General features: G+C 40.9%; 1 protein-coding gene across 1 annotated transcript in view; it reads right to left on the bottom strand.

Moving 5' to 3' along the window:
* Positions 1-9,735: 9,735 nt before the first annotated feature.
* tgfb1a (transforming growth factor, beta 1a) overlaps positions 9,736-14,197 on the bottom strand; it is a 10,375-nt gene continuing 5,913 nt past the window's right edge. Inside the window, exons 2-6 of the mRNA XM_023290039.3 lie at positions 13,426-13,710; positions 13,055-13,283; positions 12,342-12,492; positions 11,076-11,186; positions 9,736-10,982 (exon numbers count right to left, since the gene is read on the bottom strand). Of these exons, the coding sequence (XP_023145807.2) occupies positions 10,935-10,982; positions 11,076-11,186; positions 12,342-12,492; positions 13,055-13,283; positions 13,426-13,710 (824 nt within the window). The 3' untranslated portion in view covers positions 9,736-10,934. The remainder of the gene's footprint in view (positions 10,983-11,075; positions 11,187-12,341; positions 12,493-13,054; positions 13,284-13,425; positions 13,711-14,197) is intronic.

Here is a 14,197-nt window from a genome sequence, read left to right as displayed (position 1 = left end):
TTCTGTCAGTAGATCGACATTACTTTCCCAGCCATTGCATAATAGTGTACACACACACACACACACACACACACACTGGAACACAGATGTTTTTAAGCCACTAATGAGACACTAAAACTCTGCCATGTCAATACCAGCTGTGAAGTGCAAATACAGACTGAAACCCTGCACAGTGTCTGAAAATATCCAGTCACACATAGGCAGGCCATCCAGGATGTTGTGGGGGAGAGTTTCCTCTTCCTGTTGCTCTTACTGTTGGACTTTCCTGTCAGTTAGCACTGACTACTGACAGACCTTTGGGTGCCTTCCAGACTCATCCCTGAGCTTTTTTTTTTTTAATCTCAGGGGAGTATGATTCCTTACTGTAACGCATTAGTTCACATCCTGTACTCTTGGGTGGCCAGACAGGGGAGGCAGCATTGGATTAAGGTGCACTTTACACCACATGACCTTTTTTCTTTGCACCTTTTTGCAGTTCAGAGACCAGCGGGTATATCCAAAAGAAACACGGACCACACTTGGTGGTACACACATATGTTCATCAGCTGGTGTGAACCAAAAATCAACCACAGATACCATTTTCCAATCGCTCACTGGACCTCAGTCAAATGCGTCAGACTTTGATAACTCTCTTTATCATCTTGTGACTGATCAGACTAAATTAATTTATCCAAAGATTGCTCAGATGCTACAAGGAAAGGCATGTTTTGTGTGAAGATCTAAGCCGTCCCAGTATATTGAGGGTTAGCCTTTATGATTCAGCAGAGCCAGAGGGCCGGACTGTAGCGCTGATGCTAACGTAGACTGGCTTGAATTAGTGCCTACTTTCAGAATCTGGGTTCTGTTATACCTGCCCAGCACTGTTCCTTTTTTTATCAGTGTGTGTTGAGCACGTGTTTCTAAGTGTACAGTATATGTGAGTGTGTATGCTAACGCTGTTGTCAAGTGTAATTTATTTGCCCGCTGCCTTAAAGTGGGGGAAGCAGGAGGGTGTACGCTTGGAAGAAAAGACCACCATCATAACTGAGGGACACAGAAAATGAGTGTGATTAAAAGCAGTGGTTAAGGAAGTATGTAGATGCTTTCCTTAAATGAAAGCAGTAAAACCACGCTCCATTACAACTGCAAATCTGGCTTTCAAAATGTTGCGTTGTGAATATAAAGCAAATTTATTATCAGCAGAAATAAAAGATTTTGAAGTGGCTGGTAAAAACATGGATCATTTTACCTGCTTTGTGTATGCTGTCTCAGCAGACTCCACACACCTCCACCATGGACTGCTCTGCCTGCTCCCCTCTGGGAAGACGTTCTGCAGTAGGTTCTGCAATAGTTTAATTCCCCAAGCCATCAGACTGCTGAACACCCATTAACTATTTTGCCCAAAGCAGTCCTGCCATTTTCAAATTGCTGCTATACTGTTTTAAACCTCTGCATATCGTTTTTTTTTTTTGACTTATATGACTTTAAAATGTTTACATTGTATATATTGTATATAGTGTGAAATTTTATGCACATATTTTTAAAATAATTTTTTACCAGTCCAATGGAAAGCAAATGCACCAAATTTTCGTTCAAATGTGCACCAACTAGTGTATGTTATGAATGACAATAAAGTGGCGATTCTATTCTATTCTATTCTATTCTATTCTATTCTATTCTATTCTATTCTATTCTATTCACACAATATAAATCGCTGCATAAAAGGACTATGTTACTGTCTGTGTTATAGCAGAGTAGATGTTGAACAAAGAATAATCAAGTGCAAAATACTCAAGTGTACTCGGTGTGCAAATTGTGCAATAGTTAAGAGCATGAAAAAAAATAATACAGAGAAGAACAGTAAAGTTTAAAGAGGCACTGTCTTGCCTTTCTTTACCTTTTCTTTTCCTCTTAGTACAGATATGACAAAAGCCTCATTGTGTATGCTGCTCTCTGTATAGGTATTAGTTCACATAAATCAGGGCTATTCAATTAAAAATTCACTGGGGCCGGATTTTCAGATTAAGAACATGAGCTGGGCCGGATGTTTTTAGCAGACACTGAGCAAAGTTAACCATTTAAAATAAACACAAACAGATAACAAAGACACTGGATGTTTATAAACGTATTGCCACATCCAAAAGGACATAAACATAATAGAAGAGCAGTACTTAAACTAAACCTGTGCTGAAATACTGCCTCTTTAAATTTTACATTTACACAACACACAACTTCAACACATTTTGATAGGTAAATATAAGCACAGGTTAAGGTGCATATGAACATAAAAACTAAGTGCAGATTAGAAACACCATCTTTTGTTTTGGTCACATCTCAAAGTGCATTAAAAAGTAACTTGCTTAACAGTAACTTTTCAGAACTTGAGACATTATTCTTCTTTTGAAATAATAAAAAACAGTTTGTCCTTGTCCATATTTGGTCTCATCTGAGACAGTCACATCTTCAGTGCATATAATCAAAAAAAAAATAAACAGTAGGCACAGTGATAGTTTCTATCCCTTTGAAACGAAATACAGCTGACATCAAAGTGCATAATAAAGTGATACTAAGTGAAATAACTGTCAAAACAAAATGTCTTTCCTAAATATTAAACTTCTAATAAGTGAACAGAAAATAGTCACATAAATACATAAAACTACCTTTAGTGTCTGCTACAGCACGCTGCTTTGTTGCACTTACCATGTCTCGAAGACATCTGTGGCGAGAATGTTTGACGTGTCAGACCTGTTTGATAGCAGATGTCACACTCGTCTTAACTTTATCGTCCGTTAAAACTTCATCCACGACAGCCAACATGCAGTCCTTCACAGTTTCTGAGTCTGTGAACGGCCTCTTCTTCGTGGCCCTTTCCTGAGCTGTGCAGGTCCGCTTCATTGTAGTACAGCTCCGGTTGTAAGATGCAGTCAAACTTTGAATTACAGCCGCTCTATCATGACATCCCTCGGGAAAGTTTGTCCGAAACGCGGCATGTTTTTCAATGTGGTGTCTTCGGACATGATAATCTTTCAGCGCTGCAACGCACTCGTTGCAGAGTAAACGCATTGGTTTGGCGTTCGGACTTGGTGGTAAATAAATAAATACTTGTCAGTCCACGCAGGATTAAACCGACGGTTTTCCTCGCCGATTTGTCGTTTCAGGATAGAAAAAGACATGATGCTATTTTCGCCTGTATAGAACTGCTAATGTTAACTTTTCAAACGCGTCTCCTCAACACAATGCATTGTGGGTTAGTTGCTAGGTTACGGTAAGTGTTGCATTCAATGTTTGCAATAATGTTGGAATTTTTGTAAGAACTTGTCGTCTCGAGGGTTGCTTTCGGGACGCATGTGGCCCGCGGGCCGCTAGTTGAATAGGGCTGCTTTAGATGGTTGGAAAGAGGTCATTGGGGGTGGGCCAGTTGTGAGGGGCCCGCGGGCCGGATGTGGCCCGCGGGCCGCCAATTGAATAGGCCCGACATAAATGCATGAGCACGTGTGCATATATACATATGCTGTGTCTTAGCATGGTTAAAGGGTGTATAATATTGCGTGTGAGCATGCATTTAATTGGGAGGGGAATGAGGAAGGACTGCATAATCCATATATATAATTTCACCCTGCCGCCTGCTTTCAAAGTGCCCCGATCACAGGAAATGGGTGTACAGGAATGACTCAGCTAGCTTTGACCTCCACCTCCCCCCCAACTCCCTAACACCCCCACCGTCTTCTTTAGAGCGGCTTTAATTAGAAAAGCAACTCATTTGTTTTTCTTTGTCTCAACACCCGGCCTTCCCCTCGCTCTCTCTCTCTCTCTCTCTGCCTTTTAAAATGAGCGCATCCCAAGTTTGGTGATGACTCACAGCTTTCTCCTCCACCCATCGCTCTCATGCACTCTCCCTCTCTCCGTGTAATTCAATTGGCCTAGATTCCGCCTTGGGTTCGGCGATGTAAAAAACAGCTGTCACACAGATGTATGCCCTTATCATACCTGCTCAGGTGTGTCTCATCCTCAGAATGCTTAGAATGTATCAAACACGCAGTATAACTTTGATAGCATCCATGCTGAAACGTTTATCCACCAAGGTTCTGTTGCTCAAGGCTAACACACAAACACACTCATTCGTGCACCCGTTCACATGCACGTACACAAACACTCACATGCTGCTTCAAAGGATGGCGTGTCATAAACAGAGGGACTGGGAAGGAGGAATGTGTTGTTCATTGGGGAATTCAGAGCTGGTGGGGAGAGAAAGGAGGGGTGGGGGTATGCTGACCTAATGTCCCTCGCAGTGAAGGCAATGGAGCAACAGCCTGCCGAGTCCTTTCTCTCTGCTGTCATAACCCTTGTGCACCCATCAATACAGCTGAGAGCTCCACAGACACAGGAGGCCGCAGATCATGGCTTTAATAATGGGAAACAGATCCTGTACCAGGCTACCCCCCCAAAAAAAGAAACTCACACCTCCCCAACCTCCCATTTATCCAATAAGAAGAATCAGGTTACCTTGTGATACAAGCAGTATGTCTTTAAGTGTGCGTGTGTGCACATTCACAGAGTGGGAAGATGATATTTCTTTGTGTCCATTGTGTCAGTTTAACGCCGGCATATGATTTGTGGCTTCAGTCGCACCTCACTTAATGGGAGTCAGCAGCAGTTTTACTATGTGTGTGCATCCGTGTGCGTATCTCTGACTCAAAATGTGTGACTGGACGAAGGAGGTAGCAGGATGAGTAATAGAGTGTGACTGAAGTCTAGTTTTCTCCCACTGGTGAGGGTCACAGCCTCAGGTCAGCCCAGCACACCAAGGGGCCGATGGAGAGATGATATCCTGCCCTCTCTCCCAGCATGGCTCTGCGCCGCCTGATCCTGCAGCTCCATGGCTACATGTGTTCAAATTTATTCATTTTTCACCGCATTGTGTGTCATTTTGTAGTGGATAAATACAATATTTACACTTTACACAGAATCATACATTTAATATTTGTGGAAAACAATTGGTGTGCTTATCAGATATTCTGCTGATTCTTTTCTTGATGAATCATTTAATTATGAAATCTTTACAATTAGAGGGAACCCCATCTTTTCACAATCACAGTACAATAAAGCTCAGTATTGTTCAATCAAAAGTTACTAATCCTAATATATTTAGTCTATTATCAGATTAGAAATGGAATTATCAAAACAGTAGCTTGTATATACACTACCAGTCATTCAGCGTTTTTTTGTTTAATTATTTTATATGTTGCAAGACATCAAAACTATAAAAGAATACATATGGAATTATGTTGTAAACAAAAAAGTGTTTATCTTTAATATTAATGTACAATGTAGAATATAATACAAATAAATAAAAAGCATACTGAATGAGAAGGTGTGTCCAAACTTTTGACTGGTAGTGTGTATATCTATCTGTCTCTCTTTCTCCCTCTCTGCAGCTGTTTAATGAACCCACTAACCTTTTCGCTTGTGTGGAAAAGGTCACTCAGACTGGCAAACCTATTAAAAATATTCATGAAATCTGTAGCCATCAAAACCAGCAACTAGCAAGACGGTGTTTTCAGCAAACTAAAATGAATGTTCTACGTATGCAACCTGGCCAGGAGGAAAAGTTAAACATCTTGCTGAACAGTGGGATATTTATCAAAGCAGCTGGTAGAAAATAATAGAGAGCTAACGGAGGAGTGACTGTTAGACTTATAAAAATATATCAGATCCATCTGGTTGTCAGCTTGTTTCAGAATTTTTCTGTCGCAAAGTGACCAAAACAAAAACAGCTGATGTACAGTTAAAGTTGTTGTTGCTGTGTCCAAATTTTTCAAGCCAATGTAATAATAGATAAGCATTCAGTTTTTTCCACTGAGATTTTCCATTAAAAAGTCACTGACTTACAGATGCTAGTGTAATAAATGCTAAGTAGGAGCACTGGGGAATTATAAGACCCTTAAACATCATCTTTCACTGGATCACCTCCCGTTTCTCTGTCACTATCATTCACTGGGGTACAATCCTGAGTTAAGGGTTGTGAGATTAAACTTCTATTTGGAGGCTGCCTCTCCTCTGGGTGTAGATCCTACAAGGACAATGTTGTCTTTTCAGAGCCCAGAGCCAGATATTCTCCTCTGTTTATTACCCAGGGAGATGGTAGCTGTTTATAGGGGCAGATCTGTCCCCTTATGTCCAGAGACTCGCACAAAAAGAGAGAGAGAGACTCTGAGAAGGAAGGAAATGGAGGGGCGGTACCGTGAGAAGGAGCCAGTCCAGAGATGTAATTGGTACCTTTCCTTTTTTAGAAAACATTTCTTACTTACCGAGGTCCAGCAAATGAGTCAGGGCACAGCAGGCTTTATAACCACACTCAGACACTCTCACATGGGGTATCATACTTTCCTTTGTAGTTTTCACTTTGAAGAGGGTTTCTGAGTTTCTCCTCCGTCTTTGATCCTCTGTGCATCAAGCTATGATGTTAGCTACTGGTTATTTGCATGACAAAAGACCTCGGCCATCATCTGGTGAAGAGGAAATGAGCAATTCCCCTTTTCTAATGTGCTGGTTTTCCCCAGTTGGTTTCGCTTTTGTAGACATAAACTAAATTTCTCTCAAGCAAACGTGTGTGGTATTTTATTCTGTCTGCCCCTCATTCGTTCATCTGTTTTCTTCCCCTATCACTCGCTTTGTTTAGCTCAGGTGTAAACTCAGAATTGTTGGGGAATCTTCAAAGAGCTGACAAGGGTTAACAAAAAGATTAGAGAGGAAAAGAGAGAAAAGAGGAGACGAAGCAAGAGATATGCTCGGCTGACTCAGACTGATAAGCATCTTTGCTCAAACTGCAGGTGTGAAGGAGAGGCATGGCGGTAAAGGCAGGACAGGTGGAGAGGAGAAATCTGTCAACTCACCTCTAACAGTCTGCATGACACTTGACATGTCACTACTCATGAACCATAGACACCATAGTAAGCTTCTGAGGAAGTTTTTTTTTAATGTTTTTATGCACATGTGGATATTTTAATAGCAAGGGGGCATATTATGCAGTACGGTAATCTAGGTAAATTAGAATAAGAGCTATTCTCAATCCTGTCAGTAAAGTCAAACAAGAAAGACTCACTTTGAGAGACTCCACTATTTAATATGTTTATAATATTGCTTCCCTAAATAAAGAAAGGTTGCATTTTAAAGTCGGGATGGACGAAAGTTAATGATGTAAGATGCAGTAGTTACCCACTGTTACTGTTAAGAAAACCTATATAAATAAAACAACCATATTTTAATTATTACAGTTGTTAACTGATATGAATCTAAAGTCTGCCATCAAAATCAAATTAAAAAGATTTAGATAACACTACAAAACAGTTTTAACCGGGAGTTGAAAGGCATGTTTGTTGATCTGTGCGTATTTGTGTGTGTATGCACGCAGATTCAGCACCTGGAGCAACAATGGATTTGAACAGCTGTGTGTTTGTGAAGCCGAGCTGAGCAGCAGCAGGACATCAGGGTCTGTTATTACGGTCGTAGTCAGCTCCGTCTGAGTCCACAGGAATTACACCAGGCCGCTTTTCTGCTCCACTTTTAATGACCAGTTGTGGCGAGAGATCGGTGGACATATAATTGCAAATGTCATAGATATTGTAATAAGACAGAACCCAAAATATAATTTCAAGTCCAGCGCTGTGACAAATCAGATTACGTTTAGCACGATCAGTTTCCATTTAGAACTCGTAAAAGTGCCACACAGAGAAAATGTTTCAAGCATCGTTATATGAACGGAGCCTTTCATTTTTTTGCACATGAAAGAAGAAGAAGAAACATAGCATATGGATGCAATTAAAGGAGCAATTATGTTGGAACTCATGAAGAGCAACAACAGAACAATTTTCTGGTTACTCATGCAGTCATATAAATCCGGCACGTGGATTGTGTTATTGGTAAAAGAACACCTGCTTGACCTCGAAATGCTGCAGGCATCTCTTTTCTCTTGCGTAACCTTCACACAGCGCGGTGAATGCAAGTGCCGCCATTATTCCTCTTTGGACGGGGCATTTTCTGGGATGTGCTTCAGTCTGTGGCAGGAGGTGTCGGCAGTTTGCTTCAGTCCCATAAAAAGTCCTGAGGGCTTGAGAGGAAGCAGCTGCTGAGAAATGAACATCGGTTAGAAGGACAGGCCTACTTGAGTTTAACTTCCCTCTGGGACTGTTCCATTAACACCCTGATAGATTTATGAGCCTCTTGACATTCATAGCCTTTGTTTGGTTATTACAGCGAAAGTAAAAGAAAAAAACAGGGTGAAGGTGCACACATTGTTAGAGTCTATTTTTAATGATCTTGTCTCCCCTGACAAAACTCATGTTGTCCTTGTTTAAGTTCGATAATGATCCTGTTTTGTTGGAGAAAAAGCCTTTTAACAATCCAATTACATTTTCCCTGTCAAGATAACACGGTAGGTATTGTGCTTTGGCACCATTACCAAAAAAGACCTGGCAACAGATCACTCACATCATTTTGAGAGGTGAGACCAAAAAGGATTCAATTATGCTGATCATGTTTCAAGATGCTTTGTCTTTCTTCTATCGAAGAGCACTTTCCAAACAGGCCCTCTGTGTGCTCTTTTTGCTGTGCTTTGGAACAGGATAGTGCAGATCACTGTCACCTTGTTAGCAGCACAAGCATACCCCACACCAGTCACTAGCACAAAGCTTATGTAAGGCATTTGATGTTGGTGTGCTTGAGCTGTGACTGTGTGTCAGTGGGTTCAGTGTTTTCATGCGTATGTGTACAGTATGTGTGTTTAATTTTCCATGTAGTCACTGCCCTTAAGTCTGGGACTTACCAACGGGTCTGGACCTGCTCTCCTCATTCCCAATTCAGCCTCGTGGGCTGACAGTAATCCCTTGAGTACAGAGGGAGAGGGGTGGGGCTGGCAGAGTGGGGAGATAGTAAAAATGTTGGTATGGCATGCATCCCTTCAGGTAAAGGTAGTGCCAAGAATCGGGCTCTGAATCCAGGAATTCTGGTGTTGGCTTTGCCGTCAGCTCATCTCAGCTCAGTAGGACCCCCTGCTCTTCCTCAATCAGTCCATGGTTCTGCAGAGTCAACAGGCATCCAGTGGTTGTCCAGAAATAGTCCACATGCACCTGGCATATGCCACACTTTTCCACTGGTGGATCTGGCTCCTGACATTGGACAGTAATTGCATAAGTGCACAACCTGGTTTAATAAAATTTGCTAAAAGAAGTGTCATGTGCATTCAAAGTACAATAGATCCCCATCTGCTAGGAATTAGATAACAGAAATTTAAGAAGTAGTCCAATACTGAAAAGGTGTAGGAGAAAACGGAGGTGTGTGGGGGTTGCATCCATGTATATCAGAGTTCAACAGCAGCCTATGCTCAGCTTCCAACTGAAGTCACAGTTTGATATAAGGTTACATTTTCAGCCAACCATACTCATAACATGTTATTTACCATACATAGACCGAAGCGTGTCTAAACTAACTAACCACAAAAGACCTTTCAATTATGTTTTATGTGATGAACAAGGCAAAACTGCATGTCTAAACGGTGGTGGCATTAATGTCCACATCACACTGGGTGTGTTTCACTTTATGCTCCACATAATGTTCTCATAATTAAAACACACACATACACATGCATGCACCGACAAGTGAATTACACACACACACACACACCTACATAAACTAGCTCATCTTCCAAGTGGAAACATCTCATGTGGTTTTATTTTGTTCACAAAATCTTCCACTCTGATGTGATAATTTAACATGTTTATTTCCTTTTTAAATATTTACAAATACAAATTTCAAATGGTAAGTGCTCTATAAAAATATGAAAAGCTGAAAAAATGTGTTGGTTTTATTCCTAAAGCAAATCATAGAAGCTGAATAAAGTTCTTGAGTTATGAAAGAAGTATCACATTTCCAACGAAAGTAAAAACTTCCTCCTGAAACATCATGAAATTAAAGGCAATAATTTACCATGGTGATAAAAAAAAAAGTCTGACTGGCTTCCCTAAAACCAACACCACAACCACATCCCCTGACCCTCACCATATAAAGACAACATTCTGGCAGTAAATCCTCAGAGGGAGAAAACATGGTGTCATCACTCCGACTACTGATATTACACTTGGCATTGACAGACCAGGAAGCTTTAGGACAATTTGACATTCTATTATGAACATTAACATACTGCCAAAAGATGTATTGTTAAAAGAACACGGACTGAGATAACAAACAAGCAAGTAAAAGTGATGGACGGTTCCTGTGAATTACATGGTTGGCTGGCAAGTCCAGCCTTTCAGTCAGAGGGAGTTTCCCCAGGATGGACGATCTCTGTGGTTTTTTCTGTCCTTTACGACGCAGCTCTTTTCAGAAACACCTGTAGTGTTATCTTCCAGGAAAACCCCAACAACCACAGTTTTCCACCTGGGATTTAGCACCTTTTATTATAACCGCTTTTGGAAACTGATGTGGTAAATGGAAATGTCCGAGGCAATCAACTGAAAGCAAAAGTTCCTCCATCAAGGTCATTTTGGTCCTTGTGTGCTTTTATTTGTCCAACTTTTTTTGATTATAAAATATCATTTAAATCCTTTTTCATGTCACACACTTTTATATGTGTGTGTCACTTGTTAACAGATCTGTCCATCCAGCAAATAAATTAAGTCATCTAAAGACAGAAATTTTTGCAAGGAAAAAGTATATACATAAAAAACACGTCATCTATAACATCTATATAAAGAAGTCCATGATTTCATGTGTGTCCACTGTGATAATGGCAGAGTTCGCAGGAGAAAAGAGGGGGATTCCTGATGGCTTTAAGTACTTTGTTCCCCTCGTCCACATTATCTCTTTTTATTTATCTCCGTCCCATGATCTTCTCTGTAGTCTCATGCCTAACCTGGTCCATCCCTGCATGTTTTGAGAGGATGCACAGCCACGGTGAGTCTTTAGCTACACTTGCAGGACTTCACAATCATATTGGACAGCTGCTCCACCTGAAAGTAAAAATTAGCGGTAAATCATCTCTGCTGCTTTCACATGAAGTGTTCAGTCAACATTTCACCTCAGAATGGCTGCGGTGTAGATACCTTGTGTTGCCTGCCCACGTAGTAGAGGATTGGCAGTGGGTCTAGTGCCTGGGGAACACAGCAGGGCTGGGCAGACGCTCCTGGGTTGTGATGCTTATACAGAGCCAAGATCTGTTAGCGATAACATGAGGGAAATACCAGAAAACTCAGATCAGTATGTCATCACCAACAAGACATGTGCCAGAGCAACTGCAATAGACAAAATTGCAGAAGATTTTACAAGAGTGCTTTTGTTTAAAACCCAGAAAAGCTTCTTGAACACATTTTCACTGAGTTGATTATTAAACATTTGTAAATTATACACGTTCTTATTAATCATTACATCATACTCAGTGTTTACTTGTATCACTGAAAACAACGACCGTTACCTGGTCAAGTGCCATTTCAAACATTTAGCCGTGAAAAGACCCAAGACAAATGCAGTTTGCAAAAGAATTTCACCTTTTCAGACCTCACTGACACAACATGTTAGTTGTGTGTGACTTCAGTTCACGAGGAGGAGAAGTCACACTGGTGGCTCTGTGACTGACACACTGGTGCTTTGTGCTAAATGCTGTCACTGTTAATGAGGTCAGAAAAAGTTCTGCTGAGGCTGGTGGGAATGTCATTCTTTGCAGGTATTTGCTTATGAATCTAAGTGTTAGATAAATGGTTGACCTGATGGTTATGAAGTTATGACATGTCATCCTGAGGGGGATATAAATGTGATTACTAAATTTCATGGTAGTTCATCCGATGCTTACTGAAGTATTTCAGTGTGTAGCAACATGCTGGACCAATTTACCAGCTGACTGACATTGCCATCCCTAGTGCCACCATCATTAGTGTGGCTAAAAATATAGTTTTGTCATCAGTCAAATTGCTGTTTTATTTGAATCAGGCCTGCAAGTAAAGACTACTGCCTTTAACAACTAATATGTAGCATATCAACGTAACATTACCATCTATTTTTTCTCTTTAATTGATTGTTTAGTCTGTAATGTCAGAAGGTCATAGATACTGTCTTCCAATTCCAACAGTATCACAATTTCACATTTAAGAAGCTGAAGCCTAATTAATTATCATTTAAAGATCAATTCCAAGTTTCCTAATTAGACCTGGCTCTCATACGTCACAGACCTCACTGCTTGATGTAATCTACACAATTGTGTAATTATAAGTCATCAATTTGGGTAAAAATCATGGTATGAGAAAGGCTGAGGTCTGAACTACCCAGCCACTCCGTCTTATTGAGCCATGTAATTAGATGTGGATTGAAGACTGTACCTGAGAATATTTATTTTCAGCATTCCAGATGTAGGTGCAAGACCCCATGCAGTAGTTGGCATGGTAGCCCGTTGGCTTATGTATCCACTTCCAGCCCAGATCTTTCCTGAAGTCGATGTACAAGCTCCGCACACAGCAGGTCTCTGTTTGGCTGTATAGGAGACGACAGGGAGATAGTACATTTATTTTTTGAGCACAGATGCTGTCCAGGAGAAAACACGTGTCCCATCAGCATCCAAAACTAACGTCATATTTGAGAAGTCTTTCCTATCCCAAACAATAAAGTATAAACTTTGACCTTTAAGCACTGAGCCAATGATCCACTGTGGCTGTGACTCACAGGGAAGAGTGTGTTGATGGTTTGAACCCCAGCTATTCTTGTCCACACATTGAGCACAGTGTTACACTCCAGTTTCACCCAGTGGCCGGGCCATGCGCCTTGCATGGCGGTTGTGCCTTGCGTCAGTGTGTGGGTGGCTGAATGAGAGGCACGTTGTAAAGCGCCCCATCCTGCTTGGTTGTAAAGTGCTGTATAAATGAAACTCATTTACAATACAGCTATTAAAAAGGCCACAGGCTTATATGGTGGTTTACCAGGAATAGTTGATGTTTTTTGTTTCACCTGCCACTGCGTTTTAAAGTTGCCAATGGGGCACGTTACCAAATGTCAGTGTGACACAATAGAGTAATGTGGTAGGTAAAGAACTGCTTACGCTGTACAGGTATCCCTCGTCTCTGTGGAGCGTCTCTTGCGTGAGCTGGGTTGGCTGACGGTGTTTTGAGGGATGGACATGGTCAGGATGTACGGTGGTTGTTTTGTTATCTTTGCTAAAGGTCCTTTGTCTCCCCGGCTGGTCCCAATCCCAGAGATGTCGAATTTGAAGCCAGTACCTGCCTGGCTACACTCACAGTACACCCGAAGTTGGAAGCTCCGCTCATCGTCTAGTAAGACAGAAATATATTGACATTGAGGAGTTGATTAGTTACTTTTCTAATGAAGGTAAACATCATCTGGAATATGTTGAACAAATGGACAGACTTTGTACGAGTATTAAACCAATAAATCTAAAAATAGATATCTCACCGGTCCCTTTGAGCCAGTCCCGCACGGGTTCAGTGACATCAAAGGACACCCATTTGTCTTTCAAACCGTTATTGATGAAGCGGGAAGCATGGTAGCGGGTTGAGTTTCCCTTAGCATAGTACAGCTCCACTCGCTGCTCAACATCAACCCTGGTGTTCTTGGTGAGCATCCGTAACTCTGCAGTGGTCAGCAGGCGGTAATCCCCCACACTCGCCCGCATCTCCGTGATGTTGAACACCATTGGGATGACTGTGGAGCTCTGAGTGATCCCTGTGTTGATTTTTTCTGTGTGATTTAAAAATAGGCAATTGCTTATTTGTAGATGTCAAATATTTTAGACAAGCAAGTTCATTAAAGGCATGTTAGAGAAATTCAAGGGAAACAGAAGTGTTGTATAAGTTGGTTTGTTTTTGATATATAATGCCCAAATAATTTCTAATCCTGTGAGACACAGTCTTTCAAACCAACCTTATCATTAAGAATAGGACCATTTTGAATTGAAATGTTCTTTTTGGTCTGTTTCTAACAACCATTTTTGATGTGTTTTTAGTTTTTTTCAGAACATAATATGTTTAAAAATATCAGTAGACAAGCCATATTATATGGGAGAATATAAATATGAGATCAGGACTGTATGTAAGAAAATATTATATATTAAAATGCTTAATATGGACCTTCAGTTTCCCCATCAAACGTCAGTTTTAGAGATAGAGGAGAACACAAGCAGTGCTGAAATGTTTTGGTATTAGATTAATCCATTTTGAGGTCTGAT

This window comes from Amphiprion ocellaris, chromosome 7 (assembly GCF_022539595.1).
Source record: "Amphiprion ocellaris isolate individual 3 ecotype Okinawa chromosome 7, ASM2253959v1, whole genome shotgun sequence".
NCBI lineage: Eukaryota > Metazoa > Chordata > Actinopteri > Pomacentridae > Amphiprion > Amphiprion ocellaris.
This window is presented reverse-complemented; position numbering and strand designations above follow the sequence as displayed.